Below are 18,847 nucleotides of genomic sequence, written 5' to 3' on the forward strand. Positions count from 1 at the left end.
GTCTGTATGTCTAAAAATATTCTAAGTGAAAACCTCGTCCAAAAAAGAAGAAATTTAGCATCGGTCAAGACAAATGGCTTTCGCTGACGGTTTACTTCTAAAGGGAGTTACTAAATTAGATCGCAAGGAACTGGGACGCGGGGCTTATGGGAGAGTTTTAGTGATGGGCGATATCAGGATTTTCAGAACGATACGATATCGATACGATATTGACTAAAATTGACCGATATTGATACTTTTCGATACGATATTGCAATATTATTTGTTCATGTAAATTGCCAGTTTTCTTACATAATTTGATAGTAGGTAGCTATAGCTATACACAATGGAGATTCCCCGCCCACATACACGAGAGTAATAGTGATTTGAAAATTGCTGAAAATAATGGAAAGCTACAATTAACAATTAAAATTAGCTAAAATACATTTTTAAATTAAATTCAGATCACGTGATGTATCGTATCGAAATATCGGATTCTGAAAAATATATCGATACTTTTCGATATCAGCAAAAAATCAAACGATACGATATAATATCGATATATCGCCCAACACTAGAGAGTTTATGCAGTCAATTATTGCGGGACGATCTGTGCCGCCAAAGAAATTCACTCCATTCTGGTTGAAGAAGTGGGAGAGGTGGAAATGCGATTAACAGTGGAATCATTTATGAGAGAATGCGACCAGTGCAGTGCATTGCGTCATCCAAACCTCGTACAGTTCCTAGGTGTTTATTATCCCTCTGCGGGGGCAGATGGAAGGGCTAGGGGGAAGATGCGGCTACCAGTAATGGTTATGGAGATGATGGCGGATAGCTTGACCTCACTGGTGAAGAAACATGATAAGATTCCTGTCCATATAAAATTTTCCATTGTCCATGATGTCTCCTTTGGCCTGTGCTACCTTCACAATCATGATCCTCCCATTGTCCACCGAGACCTCTCCCCTAACAATGTCTTAGTGACAGTGCATAATGTGGCCAAGATCAGTGATCTTGGAGTAGCCAAGGTGATAAAGGCTGATAGCAGAAAGACAATGACTAAAGCTCCAGGGACTGGTGATTTCATGCCTCCTGAATGTGTTACTAACAATCCTAAGTATGGCCTTCCGATGGATGTTTTTTCATTTGCTGGAATAATCCTTCACACATTTAACCAAAGTTGGCCTTATCCAACAGAGCAAGTGCAGTTTGACTCTGAGACCCGAACAATGGTGGCTTTTTCTGAGGTAGAGCGTCGTCAGCAGTACTTGGATAAACTGAGACAAGAGGCTGAAGTGTTCAGGCCACTAGTGGAGAAGTGTTTGGATAATGATCCTGCTGTAAGGCCAACCATGGCAACTGTCTGTGAAAAGATTCAATTGATCAAGGGTGATATTGTGAAGGAGTCCCCACCAGACGTTATCACTCTATACCAACAAGTGGAGCTGCTCAAAAGTGAAGTGGAGCAACACAATACAGAGTTACAGAATGACCAACAAATGAAAAAAGAAATTAAACAATTGCAATCTGAAGTTGATGACCTGACACAACAGCTGGTAAGTATTAGCTTTGAAGTTAGCTGCTATTTAGAGCTGGGCTATATGTTATAGTTATATCCCGGTACGAGGGTGATATCAGTGTTATTACACGAGTCCGAGGCGGAGCCGAGGACGAGTGTAATAACAATGATATCATCCGAGTATACGGGATATAACTATTTTATATCCCGGAGTGCGCAGAAGTTTACGGATAGTAAATTAAGTTCCGGTTTGAGTTCCTGTCACTGTGCTCAAGATTTCGTCCGAATTGTGTGGAGATCTCTACTTCGTAGCTACAAGAGAGACCTTACGTACTGCCTACAAACTGTAGCGAAGGGCAGTGTTATGAAGCAGCGGTTCCAGGTGCGATTCGCCTTCGTCAGAAGTTGGTATGGTGGTGTCACGTGGTGTGCAAGAGAAAAATAAAGACCAACAAGTGGCTACCATAGTCCGAGATAGAACGATGAAGCTAGAGGAAGTTAGTTCTTCACCATACTGACCGTTGGGAGTGATTGCTGGAGCGAAAATCGTCACGGACTATTCTTGACATTTGTTAAACCATAGATACTAGACTTATAATAGGGATTGGCAACGGAGGCGTAAACGGAAATAATCCGCGTTTCGCTTATCCGTAATGCTGTTAGGAATTTTCAAGTCACTACCAGCTAACCGCTATCATAGTGCCGCTATGCTACTGAGAATGTTTCATGTGTTTCCACGAAGATTTAGTCTTTAAAGGTACGTAGCTCCGTTAGGGATTCTTGCTAGCATGCGTGATGGAATTTCAGTACGGAAGTGAAACCTGCCTTTATTCTTTATTATTTAATAATTACTAGGCAGATAGCACAGCTTGTGTGCCTAGGATGTAAAATCAACAATAGTGAAGTGTATGCTACAATCAATAAGTGTACGTATGCTACAATTACTAGTTGTGAACAAAAAGTTACAGTATGTATGTGTTACATAACAACACTAGACGCAAGGCACCTTCACTGCACTGCCTTACGTCTTTATGCAGTGCAGTGAAGGTGCCTTCGTCTTTACTTCTCGCATTGCGACAGTGAGAAGACTAGACTAAGAGATGAGAGTTAAGCAGCTGAGATTAATAACTTTCTCTTGCCATCTTTCTAATGGTGGAACAATTTTCCCTCACCCACATTGTATCTGGACAAAACTGTATGCCAAGAAGTTGTAGCTAATCTGCTAAAGCATGAATTTAACTATAGGACATCCTCACATCTCTCTGGCTTACCTGTACAGAACCACAAATTATTCACACTTCAAGCACTGACTGTTCTATTAGAGTTATCGACTACTTTATTAGAGTGTATCTGAACCTTTGAAGTCAGCATTGATGATTACACTCCATCAGTTTAGACCACTGAAGTTCAAATGAGATAGTGTAGCAGACTGGGTGTGCCCCTCCTTTTACAGCTCCTGAACTCTAGTAGGAGTAAGACCTATTATGTACACCAGACCATAAACTGAATTTGAAGTCAGTGAAGCATCATCCTTGATCTCAACAATGAGGGACATCCCATATCCATGAGGCAGTACTGTCACACAGGATCAAACATAGCACAATTCATACACCCTATACAACTTTGATTCGTGTGCCATACAACTCAAGTTACAAATAACAACACCTTGCCGGCTATTTACATGTCATATGAAACTACATGACGTAAACATTGCAAATCCGACTAGGAGGTTGATTCTTGCTCTACTGTTGCATGGGCCTATTGCAGCTTGTCTTGTGCTATACTTCTGACTCCATCTAGTCTGCCAGCAGGTCTGTTGGTTCTGCAACTGCTCACTCAGATGTTAACAGCTTACCTAGCATTACAATAAATCAAAAATCAAATTAAGACTACTACATAAACACACCACAAATAATTCATTACACCAGAGTAATTTCTCCTGCCAGATATTTTATGTGGACAGCAGGAAAGACTCCTGGTTTCTGTCGCACAATTTTCCCAAAATACAGTAAATTCCATCATCATATTTTTTGCACTAAAAGTGATAAATTTACATATACATAGTGAACCAGATTCAACTGTATTGGGGAAGTCAAGAACCTAAGCCCACAGTACTTTCAAAGTTCAGCAAAAAAAAAAGGCTGTAATCCACATTCAACCATAAGAATGTGAACTATACAATGTGTAGAGTTAGCCCTGTCAACACTCCAGCTGTGATCATGGAATATGGAGAACAGTGACCAGGTAATTTACTTGCAGTCCCCAAACAAAATGTCTGGCACGTAAGACTAATACCAAAGGAGATTAGATACCTTTTTGCAATATGCAATTTCGTCAGATTGTTTACTGAGGTAGTTGGTAAAAGTCATATTAAGTCAAGTCGTATTATTATGTGCATAATTATATTCATGAAGAGGGTAATTTATTTGAAACAAGTTCGAAAAACATTTTACCCATTGTTTTCTCATTACCACACCTATGTGTTGGTAATGCAGCACACACACACAAAAGGTAAACACAAAAACACACTTTTGTACTACAAAGTCACACGCACACACACACACTAAAACAAAGCTTTGGTAATAGTATAACAGCCAGGTACACACACATTAAAGCAAAGCTTTCAGCAATAGCATCAACGTAATTCCAAAAACCCAGTTTGAGACCATTGCTAAAGAGCACACACTAGATCATCATCTGTAATATTCTTCCCTCTGGTTCTTAGGTGGTCTTCCAACCTTGAATTTCTTGTAATTTCTCTCCTTTCATCAAAGTTCTGATGCCAAGACTATACATGTGAAATTTTCTGTTGTTCATTTTAAACTCTGCCTACACGGAAGTAACAGGAAGGATTCATAAACTAGATATGGAGTGACATTCTCCAAAGTTAACATTTGTACTGAACCTTGGAAACTCTTCAGAAAGTAGTTCACGAAGCTCAGTAAAACTACACAAACTTGTACAAATATCGCTCTGAAATGCCCTGTAAATAAGCATTCTCCCTCAAACAACACCCCTATTGTTAGACAATTTGATCCATTAACACTTCCAAGGTCAAAATAAAAGGGTGGGAAATGTTAACACCGTTTAGGAATGTTGTGTCACTTCAAGAAAACTACACAACGGTAAATAGCGTTGAACTCCACAGTAAACAACAAAATGACAGCGCGCTAAAACACACAAATAAGAAACTTACCCATCCAATGTACTTTATTTAGCCATAGCTTCAGCTTTAACGCACGAAGAATACGTGCACTGCACGCCTGCTCGAGTGCCTGTCACTCAAAGGCTCCACCATCTTTTACTTCACCAGCAAAACGTGCATTAATTTACGAAAATAATAATTTTATAGTGCGTTGCCAATCCCTATTATAAGTCTAGTATCTATGGTTAAACTATTGTATTGGTAGCTTGTAGTGTTATTGTGTAAAGGATTAACAGTTTTCTTGTAAGTTTTAAGTGCTGTATTGGTGTGTTTTGTATCAATATTTCCTTATTTGGCTCTTTGTTCCATTGGTAAACAATGCCCTTCGCGGTTATTATGATGTCACGAAAGAGACTGAGTGGCTCCGCAATAGGGTGATAAGTTAGTTATCACTGGGTGATAACTAATATATCGTACAGTAGCAGCTCCGCTCTGTCTAACTGTATGGTAGTTATAACCCAGCGCGGCGCTTTGATACTCCCACGCACTGGGATGTAAATACCAGTATTGTTAGTAATCTCTGATATTTAAGTCATACCAGTTTTGATACTGCCTGTGATACTACTGCCTGTTTGTTTTAATACTGCCATACCTGTCTGGGCTTTAATAAAGGTTATCATGCAATATACAGGTTGGATAGTTTGTACAACGTTTCTTTGCACTCACAATTATGATAAATATTACAATGTTATAACTCACAAGCATCACTAGTATCATATATGCACAACTTTGTATCAATGGCGGATCCAGGATGGGGCAAATGCCCCCCCTCATGAAGCCAGCTATGCTTCTGATTAAAATAGCTGCTAATCTTTATGTCAGGCCAAGATCAGTTTATCAACTCGTGCCTGAAAATATGCACTTTTTACTAGCATTTATTACAAATTCACCTGAAACCAAAGAGAATGAAAGTCAAACTAGCTGTAAAATAATAACCTAGCACCTTCGTACGTACTAAGCGCCTCTAAAATAATTATCGTGTTGCTGTTGTTTAAGACATTCAGAACCTTTTAAACAGCTTTTAAGACTTCATAACCATCTGGAAAGGCCAAAATGGCAAAAATCAACAGTGAGACACTACCATGAGGTGATTATTTGCTGCTTCAAAAATGCAGAGAATCTGGCTCTCCCCCAACCACCTACAACTTACCCTGTTTGTGCCCCTCCCCTTGCCAGCTCCTGGATCCACCCCTGTGTATCAATTATTTATTTTAGTAATACACGATGAAATTGTCTACAACTGTTCAACACAATTAAGGTCATAGGCAGTTACAGTTTAATACAAACAGCATGATGAATAATAGTATCCTTAGATATTCAACAGTTTCTAACAGGTAAGCTTTTTAATTACATAGTAAGATTTATTCACACAATGAAGTCTCAGAAGTGTAGACTTGTTTTCTGGATCATGTTCTTCCATAACAGTATGTGCCACTATTTGAATTTATACTTGTGTGTGATGTCACAACATCACGATTATTCGCAATGCATCTCAACATCGTGATGTTCAGAGACAATCACGATTAATCCTGCAATCCGATTGTTATCCTATTTATTAACAATATGCACAGTAGGGATATTCACTTCTTATTGTTTTACAGTATTTGGACATTACGTACTACTCCGATCCAGCTTGTTTCAGTACTTTTTATTGCAGCACTATACACTGTCCCTATTCTAATTTCTTGTTAGCACTTTTCAAGCATTCTTAGAAATCATCAGGTTTCTTTGATGAAACTGTGTGATCTCCTCTACCTTAATATAATGACTTATACACTTCACAGGATCAATAGTGGGTTTTAGTTCTGTAAAGTGAGCCAGAGCATAGGGTGTCTATTATAGGGTACTGTGGCCAGAGTTAACTCATGGACTTGGAGAAGATAGTTCATTTGTTTTACTAAATGAAGAAGGCCACAGGTTTGCTGCTTTGTAGTCATGTGGCGCAATGTCAGGCCTGCCAACTCTCACGGTTTTATCGTGTGTCTCACAGATTTTAGTCAATACTCCAGGTCTCACAGTGAGGTTCTGCATTTTCAAGGTTTTCTTAGTTCTGTTGATCACATGACCACATGACCATGAATCTGTCTCGTGACCACTTGCGATCGCGTAGTTATAGCCACAATACTGGTGGGCCATTGCAGCAAGTTGTGCATTAAACAGCATCTGGAGTTGGGTTTATGAGGTCACATCCCCAATCAGATGAGAGATGGTGTAGCAAACCCTGAAGTATTTGGCTTGCACGTTACATCAGTAAAAGTACCTGCCTGCCATGGGTCTCTGGTTTGTGGGTAATGTAAATCGAATGGTATATGCTCCCCTTGGTCAGAATTTTAGCCTCTAGGTTGAAAATGATACATCTCCTAGTCATCACATGATATTGTAAGTGCCTTGTGGTTTAAATCAAGAACTTTTCAAGCTTGCTAAACATCTTGGCAGGTAATCTAGGTGACTTGCACATATGACAATCTGGGCTACCACACTTCTTTATACTGAATGAGTAATGCTTTGCTTGGCAACAATGAGTGATGAAATCTTATAGCTTTGGATGCTCTTTCAAGGTATGTTATTTTCTATACATTTTGTCAAACGTTAAAGTAGATCTCCATGACTGTTTCCCACAACTCTTTTATTTCAATTTCAATAGCTGAGTTGTGCTTGTTCTAGTAATGATGTCCGAAAGCATAATCTTGACAGGTTCAATGTTGTCAGATAATTTTACTTTGAGTTCTGGTTTGCTCTTAGTAGCACATCTTAACTGCTTCATACTATTACACTTACCGATGATAGTCTCAAATTCTTCATCTGTTTACTGTCGTATCAACCCAAGAGATTGCAATCCTAAATTAACAACAGACATAATCTTTTTGACAGGATTTTTCCAAGAATGAAATGGTGCAGTACGGCAAACACATAGATAAGCTAAATCAAGTTTAAGAGAAACAAAGCCATAAGCAACAACTGGACTGAGAGATATGTATGGTGATGATCCAATCCACATCACAATAAAGAAACAAAATTGGTTTATTATCAATCAATTTGCAAATCTCAGCAATGTGACGATTGGGGGAAGATGATTGATCTTAAAACACTTTTCCATGGTAAAATGAATCTTCAATCTTTTCAGGAACATCAATCAAAGACATACAGACAGTACAATACCCATTCGTGTAAAGTTATGATCACCAACTTCAAAGGTGGCATCACGACTAACGATTACCCTTTTCCCACTTTTAGCAGCTGCCACTGGAAAGCTGGGCTCTCCTTTGTGTTTGTCATCTATGGATCAAAAATTGCAGTGTTCTTTAACAAGTATGGTATATTTGGTATCTACATAAAGCTGCAACATAGTGACTATGTGGGTGATCCTTTCTAAACTGATGTGCCTGAATCATAAAATTCACATTCAATTTTCCAGTGTAATGGATTTTAGATCATATACATCATTCTTTTCAAAATACATCATATTTGCTTTTATTGCGTGTTTAAATGCCTTAACTTGACCACAATATTTGGATCTTCCATTTCTGATACTAGCTTCATCCTTTCATCAATTTCAGCTAAGGGTATTAGGGCTGAGGAATCATTTGTTAACCCCTGTATAATTATACTTTGGAAGGCTCAGTTTCATATCAACATGTAATTGGCATAATTACAAAGACATGACAGCCATTTTGAAGAGTCACGAGACTAGTTTATGTAAAAATGCGTAGTGCCTATAAAAGGAGCACACGGTCTATTTCCATTGGCTTTTTATTTGGCTGTGACAGTAGTCAGTGCTTTGTGAATGGCGAGCAACAAGGAGATAACAAAGACATTGGAGACTCTTTTGGCGAGCGTCAGGTCCATACAGGACGAACTCGTGACGCTTAAACGTGAAGCCACACACAGTAGCACAAACCCGCAGTCAGGATCCAGCATGCAATACAACAGTACAGATATTGCCGGCCTGGTCCCCCCTCCTGATAAGAAATCCAGACTGGAAGATGATGAAGCCAATTCTGACGAGAAAATAGGCAATATTGACACGCAACAAGGTCCACTCGTCCCAATCTCAGAGGTGGCTGCGGAATTTCTGGAGGCTTCATTCAATACGAAGCTGGATAGCAAATCCCGAAAGGCTAAGGCGAACGGTACTCCTGATTCGCGCTGGATACAATGTGCCAAGCTAGATTCGGTGGTGGTGCCAACATTACACCAGCGGCACGGACGGAGGACAGAGCAAGTAGTCACATCCAGAATTTCTGGTTGGATGCAGCAACCTCTCTCTTATTCCTCCTGGAGAAGGCAGAGGAACTGGAGTTACCGTCTGAGCTTATTAATGGGATCCAGACCTCTCTTTCGGTTGATGGGTAATGCTAACTATCAGCACTCTATGGATCGAAGGCATGCCCTAATGACACACTTAACCCAAAATTGAAGCAGCTGTTTAACTACAGGGATTTCAAGGATGTAGCACCTTACCTTTTTGGGGAGAAATTTGGAACCTTGGCAAAGTAGCGTTTGGATACTGCAGAGATTCTCAGAAAAGCAACATCTGACAACTCAAAAAAGGGTTTTCACAAAGGCCACTCCCAGAGGACAAGTTGTGGGGGTGGCAACTAGTACAGCGGCACAGGAGGGAGTTGGGGATGGCAAGGCCCGGGCAACAAAGCCAAGAAAGGGCTGCCAAAGAAATGACTAGGCAGCATATATACTGCAATTCATTGTATGGAAATGCAAAAAAAATTCATTTAAAATTGTTTCGTCTATTCAGGTGTTAAGCACACAAACACATTACATACAGGCTCTGATCAACACCATCATCCTGTCAATCACATGCCCAAGGCTGGCTGGGCTAGTAGCATACTTCCTACCAAACTGGAAAGTGCTAACCCAAGACCAGTGGGTATTGCAAACCGTGGCTGGTTACCACCTGGAACTAACAGAGACTCCAATTCAGGCCAGAATTCCTCACCAGATAAAATGCTCACCAGAGAGCAAGAGCCAGTTAACCTTGGAGGTTTTGGAGCTTCTGTCCAAAGGGTAGTGGTGGAGACACAAGCCTTCCCAAGGAGCTACCTGTCACAAATATTCCTTGTGGAAAAGAAGGACGGGGGCCAGAGACCAGTGATAAACCTGAAGGGTCTCTACCAATTTGTGAAGACAGAGCACTTCAAGATGGAGGGTCTTCACTTGCTCCCAGATCTCCTACAGGCACAGGACTAGATGGTAAAGATGGACTTAAAAGATGCATACCTTCAAGTCCCCATCCACCCAGATCATCAACACCTCCTTTCATTCCCATGGGATGAGAAAACATACAAGTTTCAGTACCTACTTTTTGGCCTATCAGCAGCACCCAGAGTGTTTACAAAGCTGCTGAAGTCAGTAGTGGGCTTCCTGAGACAGAATGGTTGTCGTCTGATCATATACCTAGACGACATACTGATGATGCATCGACATACTGATGATGCATCAGAACAAGGCTCAGTTAGAACAAATCACCCAACTGACCTGCCAACTGTTCAAGTGAACAAGAAGAAGTCCATACTGACTCCTTTTCAGGAGATAGATTTTCTGGGCTTTCATGTATGCACCACAACAATGAGATTATCAATCCCCCCGAGAAAGTCCGAAAAATCCAACAGGATGCTCGGAGGATGCTTTACCAGGCATCAGTCTCGGTGAGGGAAATAGCACGATTTGTGGGAAAGACAACTGCTACGATCAGAGCTATCCCACTAGCCCCATTGCATTATCAGGCTCTCCAGATGCAAATGAACTCTGTCCTTCCCCTGAACTATACTCAGGAGGAAATTTCGGACAAGTACAATACAATAATCTCACTAAACTTGGCCAGCAGAGAAGATCTGGAGTGGTGGAGGGCTCTCACAACAACTCCAGTGGGAGCACCAGTGAGTCCACCAGACCCATCAATAACAGTGCATTCAGATGCATCAAACCGGGGCTGGGGAGCAGTGTTGAATGGTCAGTTCCATACAGGGGGATGTGGTCTCCCGAGGAAACAAGTCACCACACAAACTATTTGGAGTTACTAGCTGCCTTCCTGGCAATCAAGGCTTTCAGGAAGTCTTGGCAGAATATCACAGTCTTACTGCGAATGGACAATATTACAGCAGTGAGCTACATAAACCAGAAAAGGGGCACAGTGTCCAAAGCTCTGTGCAAATTAGCAATAACGATCTGGACCTGGTGCACAGAGAGGAAAATTACTCTCCAAGCAGAGCACCTTCCTGGCCGACTGGACTCACAGGCCGACAAGGAGTCCAGAAAGGTGAGGGATAGCTGCAACTGGAAACTAAAGCAATCAGTATTCCAACAAATAATGGCAGCAATGAGTCCGCTGGAAGTGGACTTGTTTGCATCACGCCTGACAAAGCAGCTTCCTCGCTTTTACAACTGGAGACCAGACCCAGAAGCAGCTAGGGGCGACGGACACCTTCATGCAGAACTGGGCAACATGTCGAGGGTTTGCCAATCACCCATGGTGCCTGATACATCACTGTCTTACCAAAGTGAGGAAAAAACAAGCAGCAAAGATAGTACTATTAACACCTCTGTGGTAAACCCAACCATGGTATCCACTACTGACTAGTACTGGAACTTATGGAGGATTACCCTCGGAGGATTCCTCAACAACTGGACCTAGTATCAATGCCACTGGGGCAAGAATTTGTGATGCAACAGGGAGTGCCCCAGTTGGTTGCCTGACCTATCTCAGGCAGTCCTATACATCATGAGGAATTTCTTCACAGGGTTCAGATCTCATGCAGAGACAAAACCAACTCCAACTATGGTTCCTCATTCTCTAAATAAGCTAGCTGGTGTCAACAGAGGGGTAGAGATCCCCTTTCAGGACCTATAGAGGATGTTGTGAACTTCTTAGCCAGCTTGTATTCTTAAGGCTATCAATATCAGTCACTGCACGCTTATCGTTCAGCAATATCATCTACCCATGACCATGTAGATGGAGTCATTGTGGGAAGTCATCCTACAGTGACACACCTCCTCCAAGGAGTCTTTAACTCTAGGCCACCACAATCAAGATATGCTTCCTTCTGGGATGTTGGGGTGGTAATCCGGTACATTAAAGATTTAGGTGCTAATAAGGATTTAAGCCTTAAACATTTAACCATGAAGATAGTGATGCTGCTGGCACTGACTAGACCATCATGCTCAGCTGATCTATCCAAACTATACTTACAGATGAGAAGCTTTAAATCAAATGGAGTGGTCTTTCGACCAACCCATCTGGCTAAGCAGAGTAGGTCTTCAAAACCTATGGCAGATTTTTTTCTTTCCAAGTTTTGCTGAAGATCCTGTCATATGCCCAGTGACAACGTTAAAGGCATACGAGGAGAGAACAGAAAGATTTCGGGCTGACATACCAAGTGATTCTGAATTTCAGCTTTTCCTGTCCTTCATAGGACAGCATACCCCAGTATCTAGCAGTACTATAACTAGATGACTTAAGTGTTTTATGGCAGAGGCTGGTATAGACATCTCGATATTTAAAGCACATTCAGTAAGACAAATAACGTGCTCTACTGCTGCAGGAGTGGGAGTTACTACCAAAGATATTCTAGATGCTACAGACTGGTCCTCAGAGGGCACCTTCCAAAGATTTTACTGCAGAGAGCTTAAGAAAGATGACTGGACCACTTTTGGTACTGCAGTCCTGTCATCAAAGTCATCTTCAAACAATACATGTTGATATGAAACTGAGCCTTCTGATGTGTAAATGGCTCAGGGCATGAAGTGCCTGCATGCTATTTATAATTACATGAGGAAGGTGAAGTGAAATATCAACATGTCCCACCCCCTCCCTTTAGTGCATAATTGTATAACTAATATTTGCTTTTCCTTTCAGATAGAAAGAACACACCGTGTGCTGAAATTGATGCCTGTGCAGTAGCCATACAACAACTCAAGATCTTGTACTTTTATGAATCAAATTTTTGTACATCATGCAATAGCAGAGAGCATAAATAAAAGAACAATATCTACAAAGAGCCAATGGAAATAGACCGCGTGCTCCTTTTATAGGCACTACGCATTTTCACATAAACTAGTCTCATGACTCTTCAAAATGGCTGTCATATCCTTGCCAATTACATGTTAATATTTCACTTCACCTTCCTCATGTAATTGTAAATAGCATGCAGGCACTTTGTGCCCTGAGCCATTTATAAATGCTCGCAAAACTACAGGCTTAGTAGGACACACTCTCCCAAAATTTTGAAACAACACTCACTTCATTGCTCTTTTGAATGAAACACTGCCATTTCTTTCTTGGCTTTTTCTATGGTCTGCCGACTAAGTGACAATGCATCGTCACCATCACACACTTTCCAAATAAAATGTAAATTTCCAATGTAGTTACCATGTGCCTATGTAAGCAAAGCACACTTTGGGGTTAACCCATGCAATTTAAGATTTTGAATAAACTCATACTTTCTTTTAGGGTCTTGTGGACAAGCTGTTTCAAGGGCCACATATTCAAATAAGTGTGTTGACTCAGGCTCTTGAAAGCGATGGCAATTTGATGACTGCATTAATAACTGAAAATTTAAATTGTCTGCAATTTGGCAGAGTGGCTCGGTAGGTAAATGAAGCATTTTGCGTGATGCACACTGTTTAGATTAAGAAATGGCATATTCAGATATAGATCTTGCAAGTGTCTCAATTTGTGGTCTAAATTCCTACCAGTTTTGCCTTGTCCAGTAAACCCCTTGCAGACATCCAAAAAAGGGCATCCAGTAATGTTGAGGAGGAAAGATTGCCAATGGTCCACTTTCAATGCTTTGACTTCTCAGGAACATTATACCCAGAAAAACTATTTTAAAATTGCTGGAATAGCATGGCTTCTTGCCCGGAATGTATCATGATGGTCATCAATAGACCAAAAAGTATCCACCCATATGCTCTCAATAAAGATTCTCTACTGCTTTCAACTTCACTACCACGCCAAACACACCCTTTTTCTGTGAGAAAACTAAGTACAGCATTCCAGAGTCTGTGTTTTCCTGTCTTGGGCTCATCAATTTGAGAGGGCAAAGTGCACCTAGCCAATTGGTGAGCACTATTCATCTAAACTGTGAAGGCATTTACTATACGTCCTATAGGAAAGTAATACAAAAACTGAAGTAAAAAAACAAAACATACAAACAAAAAACAAAAAAAAAAAACAGCTACACATGTATGACACACTAGTGCTATAGCTAGCTAACACTTTGCTTTTTTATATCAATCAATGCGTACATCAGGCTTGTTGTAATTACCCACCGGAAGTAATCAGTACAATTACAATTACTTTTTGAAGTCAATCTAATGATTACAATTACTTCAGTTTGTAAAATAATGATTAAAAATTACAATTACTTTTCAATTACTACTATACATCGGGGTACAACAATAACTTACAATTCTCCAGCATTACTCTTAAGGTATATTAACTGTTCAAACTTTTTTGGTAATAGTCTACATCTATTTGGTCTGAGAACTTTGCCACTATGGCTGAATACATACTCAAATGGCGCAAAATTAATGTTGCTGGAACTCCCAGCTATTCTTTGCTATTGTACTTAAAATGGGGTATTTATCTGCTTTTATATTCCAAAATTTTAAAAGGCTTTCATCCTTTGTAAACTTTGTGTCATCTAGATACTTTTAAATTCTTTCTCTGCTATTGAACATTATGTACCCCATGGGTATCCCATACTGTATATAAAATTTAAACTATGTGGTCAACAAATATAATTATGCCTATAATTTCAATAATTTACTGCAGCTACATGGGCCACACATTATACACATGGGATTGTGTACATAGTCACTAGTCAAGTTATGGAGTAGTACTTTTATATAGCATAACTTTGATTACTTACATTTAATTACACAATGATTATTGACTGAACAGCTAATTACAATTGCCATTACTTTTATGCTCAGTGAGCAATTACAATTACAATTACTTGAAAATTGCTAATGATTAGTAATTAATTACAATTACAACAAGCCTGGCGTACATGTGTACATACCTGAACTTGGCTCCTCTGTAGTGGACTGAATACAGTTGCCCAACTCAACATTAACTTAACATACTGCCCGAAACGGCTAGCATCAACTACAGTGAGATTTTGATCCACTTCAGATGTGCAGTGTTCCTTTGATTTACCAACAAATACGGCATTCAGCCATCTGTTAGGTATCATAATTACTGTAACTTATTCCTTGTAGAATTCCAAAAATGTTAGTGTTGGAGGGTTTACAGCACAAATCTTCCAATTTACCAAGCATTTCTTGACACTTGCGAGGTACTGTATAAGGGAAGCTATCTTGAAAAGTAAACTGTGCATGGGCATAAATTAATTATTTAGTCAAATAATGGCTAAAAATCATTTAATGCGTGAAATAAGGGAGGCAGTGATAATGCATGTGGGCGGTGATGAAAAACATGACTTTACCAAACATTGGCCTTATATTTGCTACTTATAGATTATTCATGGCTAGTAAAGTAAGTACTTTAGTGCAGTTTAACTTGTTGTTTTGACACCTGGCATGATATTACACATGTGTAGCACTGGGCATGCTTAATTGACTAGGCCATTAGCACTGTACACATATTCACTATCGTAGTTTATTCACAGCTAGTGTAGTAAGTACTTTAGTGCACTTAAACATCATTGCCAGCTCGGATTTCAGCTTTTTGTATTTAATTGTGTACCCACAATCAAAGCTATCTGCGTGCTCACGTTGCACTTTTACGTTCTGCCTCTCAGCAATGCCATGGCAATGCCTTGTTGTTGTATGACAATGTCCACAATCGAAATTTACATGGTCCCATATAAATGCACTCGCAAAGCATTCCTGCAGTTTTCCACACTTGCTGTTATTCGTGACTGATTCACATAGTACGCATACGTGAGCTTAAAAATGATTATAACTTTGCTGTGAAATCGCCGTAACTCAGGTTTCACTGTATTATTGTACACTGTTAAAAATTTGGATTCAAATTAAAGGTGTTGACCTAAGACAACTTGAAGTGAAAAGCTGAGTGTTACAGTCATCTTTGCATAACGGCTATGGTCACGAGGTTCCAAATATTTTCCCATACAAATGTATGCATTGTGGTCTGCATTAAGCAGTCACCTGTCTAACATGTATAACGGCCAATCAACAATTTGCCTATGAACCACTGTATACATAACTTTCTCCTTCATATAGCGGTCGCTACCTTTTATGGTGGCTTGTTAAGCCAATAGTCTGACACCACGACACAGTTTCAATTAATGCACAATTATCACACTTCCTGCCTTTCAATGAACACTATATAATCTATCAGGCTTCATCCCTTAAACGTATTCAGTAGCTATAACCAACATTCATAACAAGCTCACCTTGCCCTTTGTGTATAAAAACTAGTAAAGTATTAATGTAAAATGGTTGTAAAGGTCAAATCTGCAGTGGCACTATATCAAAAAATAAATATCATAAGGATTATGTATAATCTGTGTGGAAAGTTTCATGCATAAAATGTCCATTTTTTGCAATGTGCCTCTCTAATAATCAGTATAAGGGAATTTAAGTTTGATTATAGGAATTATAGAAAATAAGTAGAGAAACAAAGGAGGTCGCCTACATCTGAGAAACAAAGGAGGTAGAGAAACAAAGGAGGTCGCCTACATCTGCAAATATGCTATATAGTGCACATACTTCAGTAATAGGCCACTCCAATAAATTCTCTGTTTCCCGTCCTGGACTCAAACATATTTGCATGCGGGCGGGCGGTCCATTTCCATTATTCATTATAAGATTAGCAGCTTTTAAAGCCATTATTTGTCTGGCACAACCATAAAAAGCTACATAAAAGCATGCTTAAGCTTGTTCCTTCCTTTTTAAGTAGCAAAAATAGCATAAATGTGAAGTTTGTGCAGACTTGATAGCACTGCTGACACGTGAGCTGACATGGTTTTAAGTGAGCCTGTCAGTATGCAACAATAGCCAGAAAAATAATGGAAGGATACGGAATAATGGAATATTTAGAGCTGACAGTAACTAGATGCGGGCGGTGGATGGGAAACAGAGAATTTATTTGGAGTGGCCATAAATATTCCATAAAAAAATACTCCATGGTAAACTTTTTTATGAGGCACAAATTTAGGATAATTTTTGAAAAGTTGGAAGTGGATGCACCTAACAACCAAACTTTACAGTATTTGATTTCTATGGCAATAGTTTATCATACAGATGCAGTATTGCACCAATGATAATATGAATATCATTACTAGCTATTCACGTTTATGAATTACTTTATTTTAGGAGGAACCTCCATTAATGTCAGCACTCAGCTACCGCATAAAATGGACTCAGTTGGCTGATCTTCCTGTTCCAATGTATGGTGCGTATGTCACTGTAAAAGACAAGAAGGTCTATGTTGCTGGTGGAGATAGTCCAATTAAAGGTGCTTATCATCAAATATACGTCTATGATGTCGACACTGACCACTGGGGTCATTTACCTCCTTCAGATCACTATTATGGTGTTCCTCACATCATTGGTGGCAAATTGGCTATTATTGGAGGACGTCTGTCTGCTAATAAGAAGAGAACTAATAGAGTTACCACATTTCAAGAAACCAGTGAATCTTGGACATCTTATTATCCTAATCTTGTCTCGGTTAGGAGAAAACCAGGGGTGGCTACTCACCTAGAGTATGCTATTGTTGCCGGGGGAGGATCAGATGACATGACGCGTGATGACATTGAGGTCCTCAACTGGGTAGAGAACCTTCACTGGAAGAAGGTATCCATTAATCTTCCTGTGCCGATGTATGGCTTTACACCAATTATTGCTGATGATGACTTAGTCGTTGTGGGATTTAATGATGATGACATGAAGCGTGACAAACGTGCCTACAGGATAGCAGTTGATGACATCACGAAATCAGGTGATCAGCAGCAAACCAGAGGGGCACCCACCCAATGGATTACAATGACTGCTTCCACCCATTGGCACACAGCACTAATACCCAACTCATCCCCACCAGTGGTAGTTGGTGGTGAAGATCAAAGCCGTACATCAACAGTATCAGATATTAAGATGTATGATGACCGGATCAAGTCATGGAGAAATATTGATGGCTTACCTATTGCTAAATCTCATGTAGCTATAGCAACAGTCAGCGATAATGCTATTATAGTAATTGGAGGATTTACTGAAGGAAGGAATGCTGACTCATCCTGTCTGACTACAGTGGAACTGGGACAAGCTCGATCAATATACTAACAATACTATAGCCAGTGTGAGGTGTTTGACAATACTATAGCTGGTATTTAATCACTGTATATCTGTGTTTTGCCTTTTTTATGGTGTAGTTTTTTACAACTGTATATATAGTGAACATACAGTATACGGTGACAATAATGGTGCATTACTCCTGGCTATTCTATTCCAGTACTGAGAGATGACCTACATGGTGTATGATGAATAATGACAAGCCAGTAAAGGTTGGCCATAATGAAAACATGACTTCAACAACTAATAGACAAGGGCCACTAACCCACAGTACCTGATGCATGTACACAATAGCTGCTAGTCTAGCATAATCATGATTAGTCCAGAAATGAGCTACTGTGAACTCTTTACCTGATAAAAAAAGTCCATAATTAATCAGATTTAATTGATCAGTTTATTGTTTCTTAATGAATATAATTATCTGTACAGTGTTCGGTAGAAAATGTTATGAAAAGCATTAATATAATAATAATGATGAGAAGAGATACTTATACCTACAATAACAATAGTGATCCCAACAAAAATAAATATATATTACCAGCTACAGCTGACATACTGATGGAACTAAATTGATTCTATATTCATCAAGTTAAGTTGTGGTATAAGATCTCATCAACTATTCCCAGGTTTTGTACATTCACATCACAGCTAGTGTTGTTAAAAAGGTCAGTCAGAGCCAGTAATGCAAAGCATAAGGAAAATGCGATTTTAAACTAGAGTAGGTGCAATGTAGTGATATAATTATTCACTTCTCAGTATCTGTACTATACTCTGATCCAGCTTGTTTCAGTACTTTTATTGCAATGGTCTATATTCTCCCTACTCTAGTTTAATATTCCCCTCATTGG

General features: G+C 39.6%; 1 protein-coding gene and 1 long non-coding RNA gene across 3 annotated transcripts; one reads left to right on the forward strand and one right to left on the reverse strand.

Annotated features, from left to right (window-relative positions):
* Positions 1-562: 562 nt before the first annotated feature.
* Positions 563-18,143, forward strand: LOC136241127 (uncharacterized). Its single transcript, XM_066032300.1, has 2 exons — positions 563-1,535; positions 17,025-18,143. The coding sequence occupies exons 1-2, from the start codon at positions 645-647 to the stop codon at positions 17,988-17,990; spliced, it is 1,857 nt and encodes a 618-aa protein (XP_065888372.1). The 5' UTR covers positions 563-644; the 3' UTR covers positions 17,991-18,143.
* LOC136241137 (uncharacterized) lies at positions 3,102-5,396 on the reverse strand. 2 transcript variants are annotated; one of them, XR_010694188.1, is made up of 3 exons: positions 4,695-5,372; positions 3,405-4,327; positions 3,102-3,353 (listed from the first exon to the last, which is right to left on the reverse strand). It is a non-coding gene; the product is annotated as an uncharacterized lncRNA (long non-coding RNA). The 2 variants fall into 2 exon arrangements; XR_010694186.1 differs by having other exon boundaries at positions 3,102-4,327; positions 4,695-5,396.
* Positions 18,144-18,847: the final 704 nt, after the last annotated feature.

The sequence above is a fragment of the Dysidea avara genome, chromosome 1, assembly GCF_963678975.1.
Source record: "Dysidea avara chromosome 1, odDysAvar1.4, whole genome shotgun sequence".
In the NCBI taxonomy this organism is placed as follows: Eukaryota; Metazoa; Porifera; class Demospongiae; order Dictyoceratida; family Dysideidae; genus Dysidea; species Dysidea avara.

Bases quoted from the DNA above. Each gene is read 5' to 3' on its own strand.
- LOC136241127 (XM_066032300.1), top strand. From the start codon at position 645: ATGCGATTAACAGTGGAATCATTTATGAGAGAATGCGACCAGTGCAGT. The intron at 1,536-17,024 runs GTAAGTATTAGC...ACTTTATTTTAG, and splicing joins ATGACCTGACACAACAGCTG to GAGGAACCTCCATTAATGTC.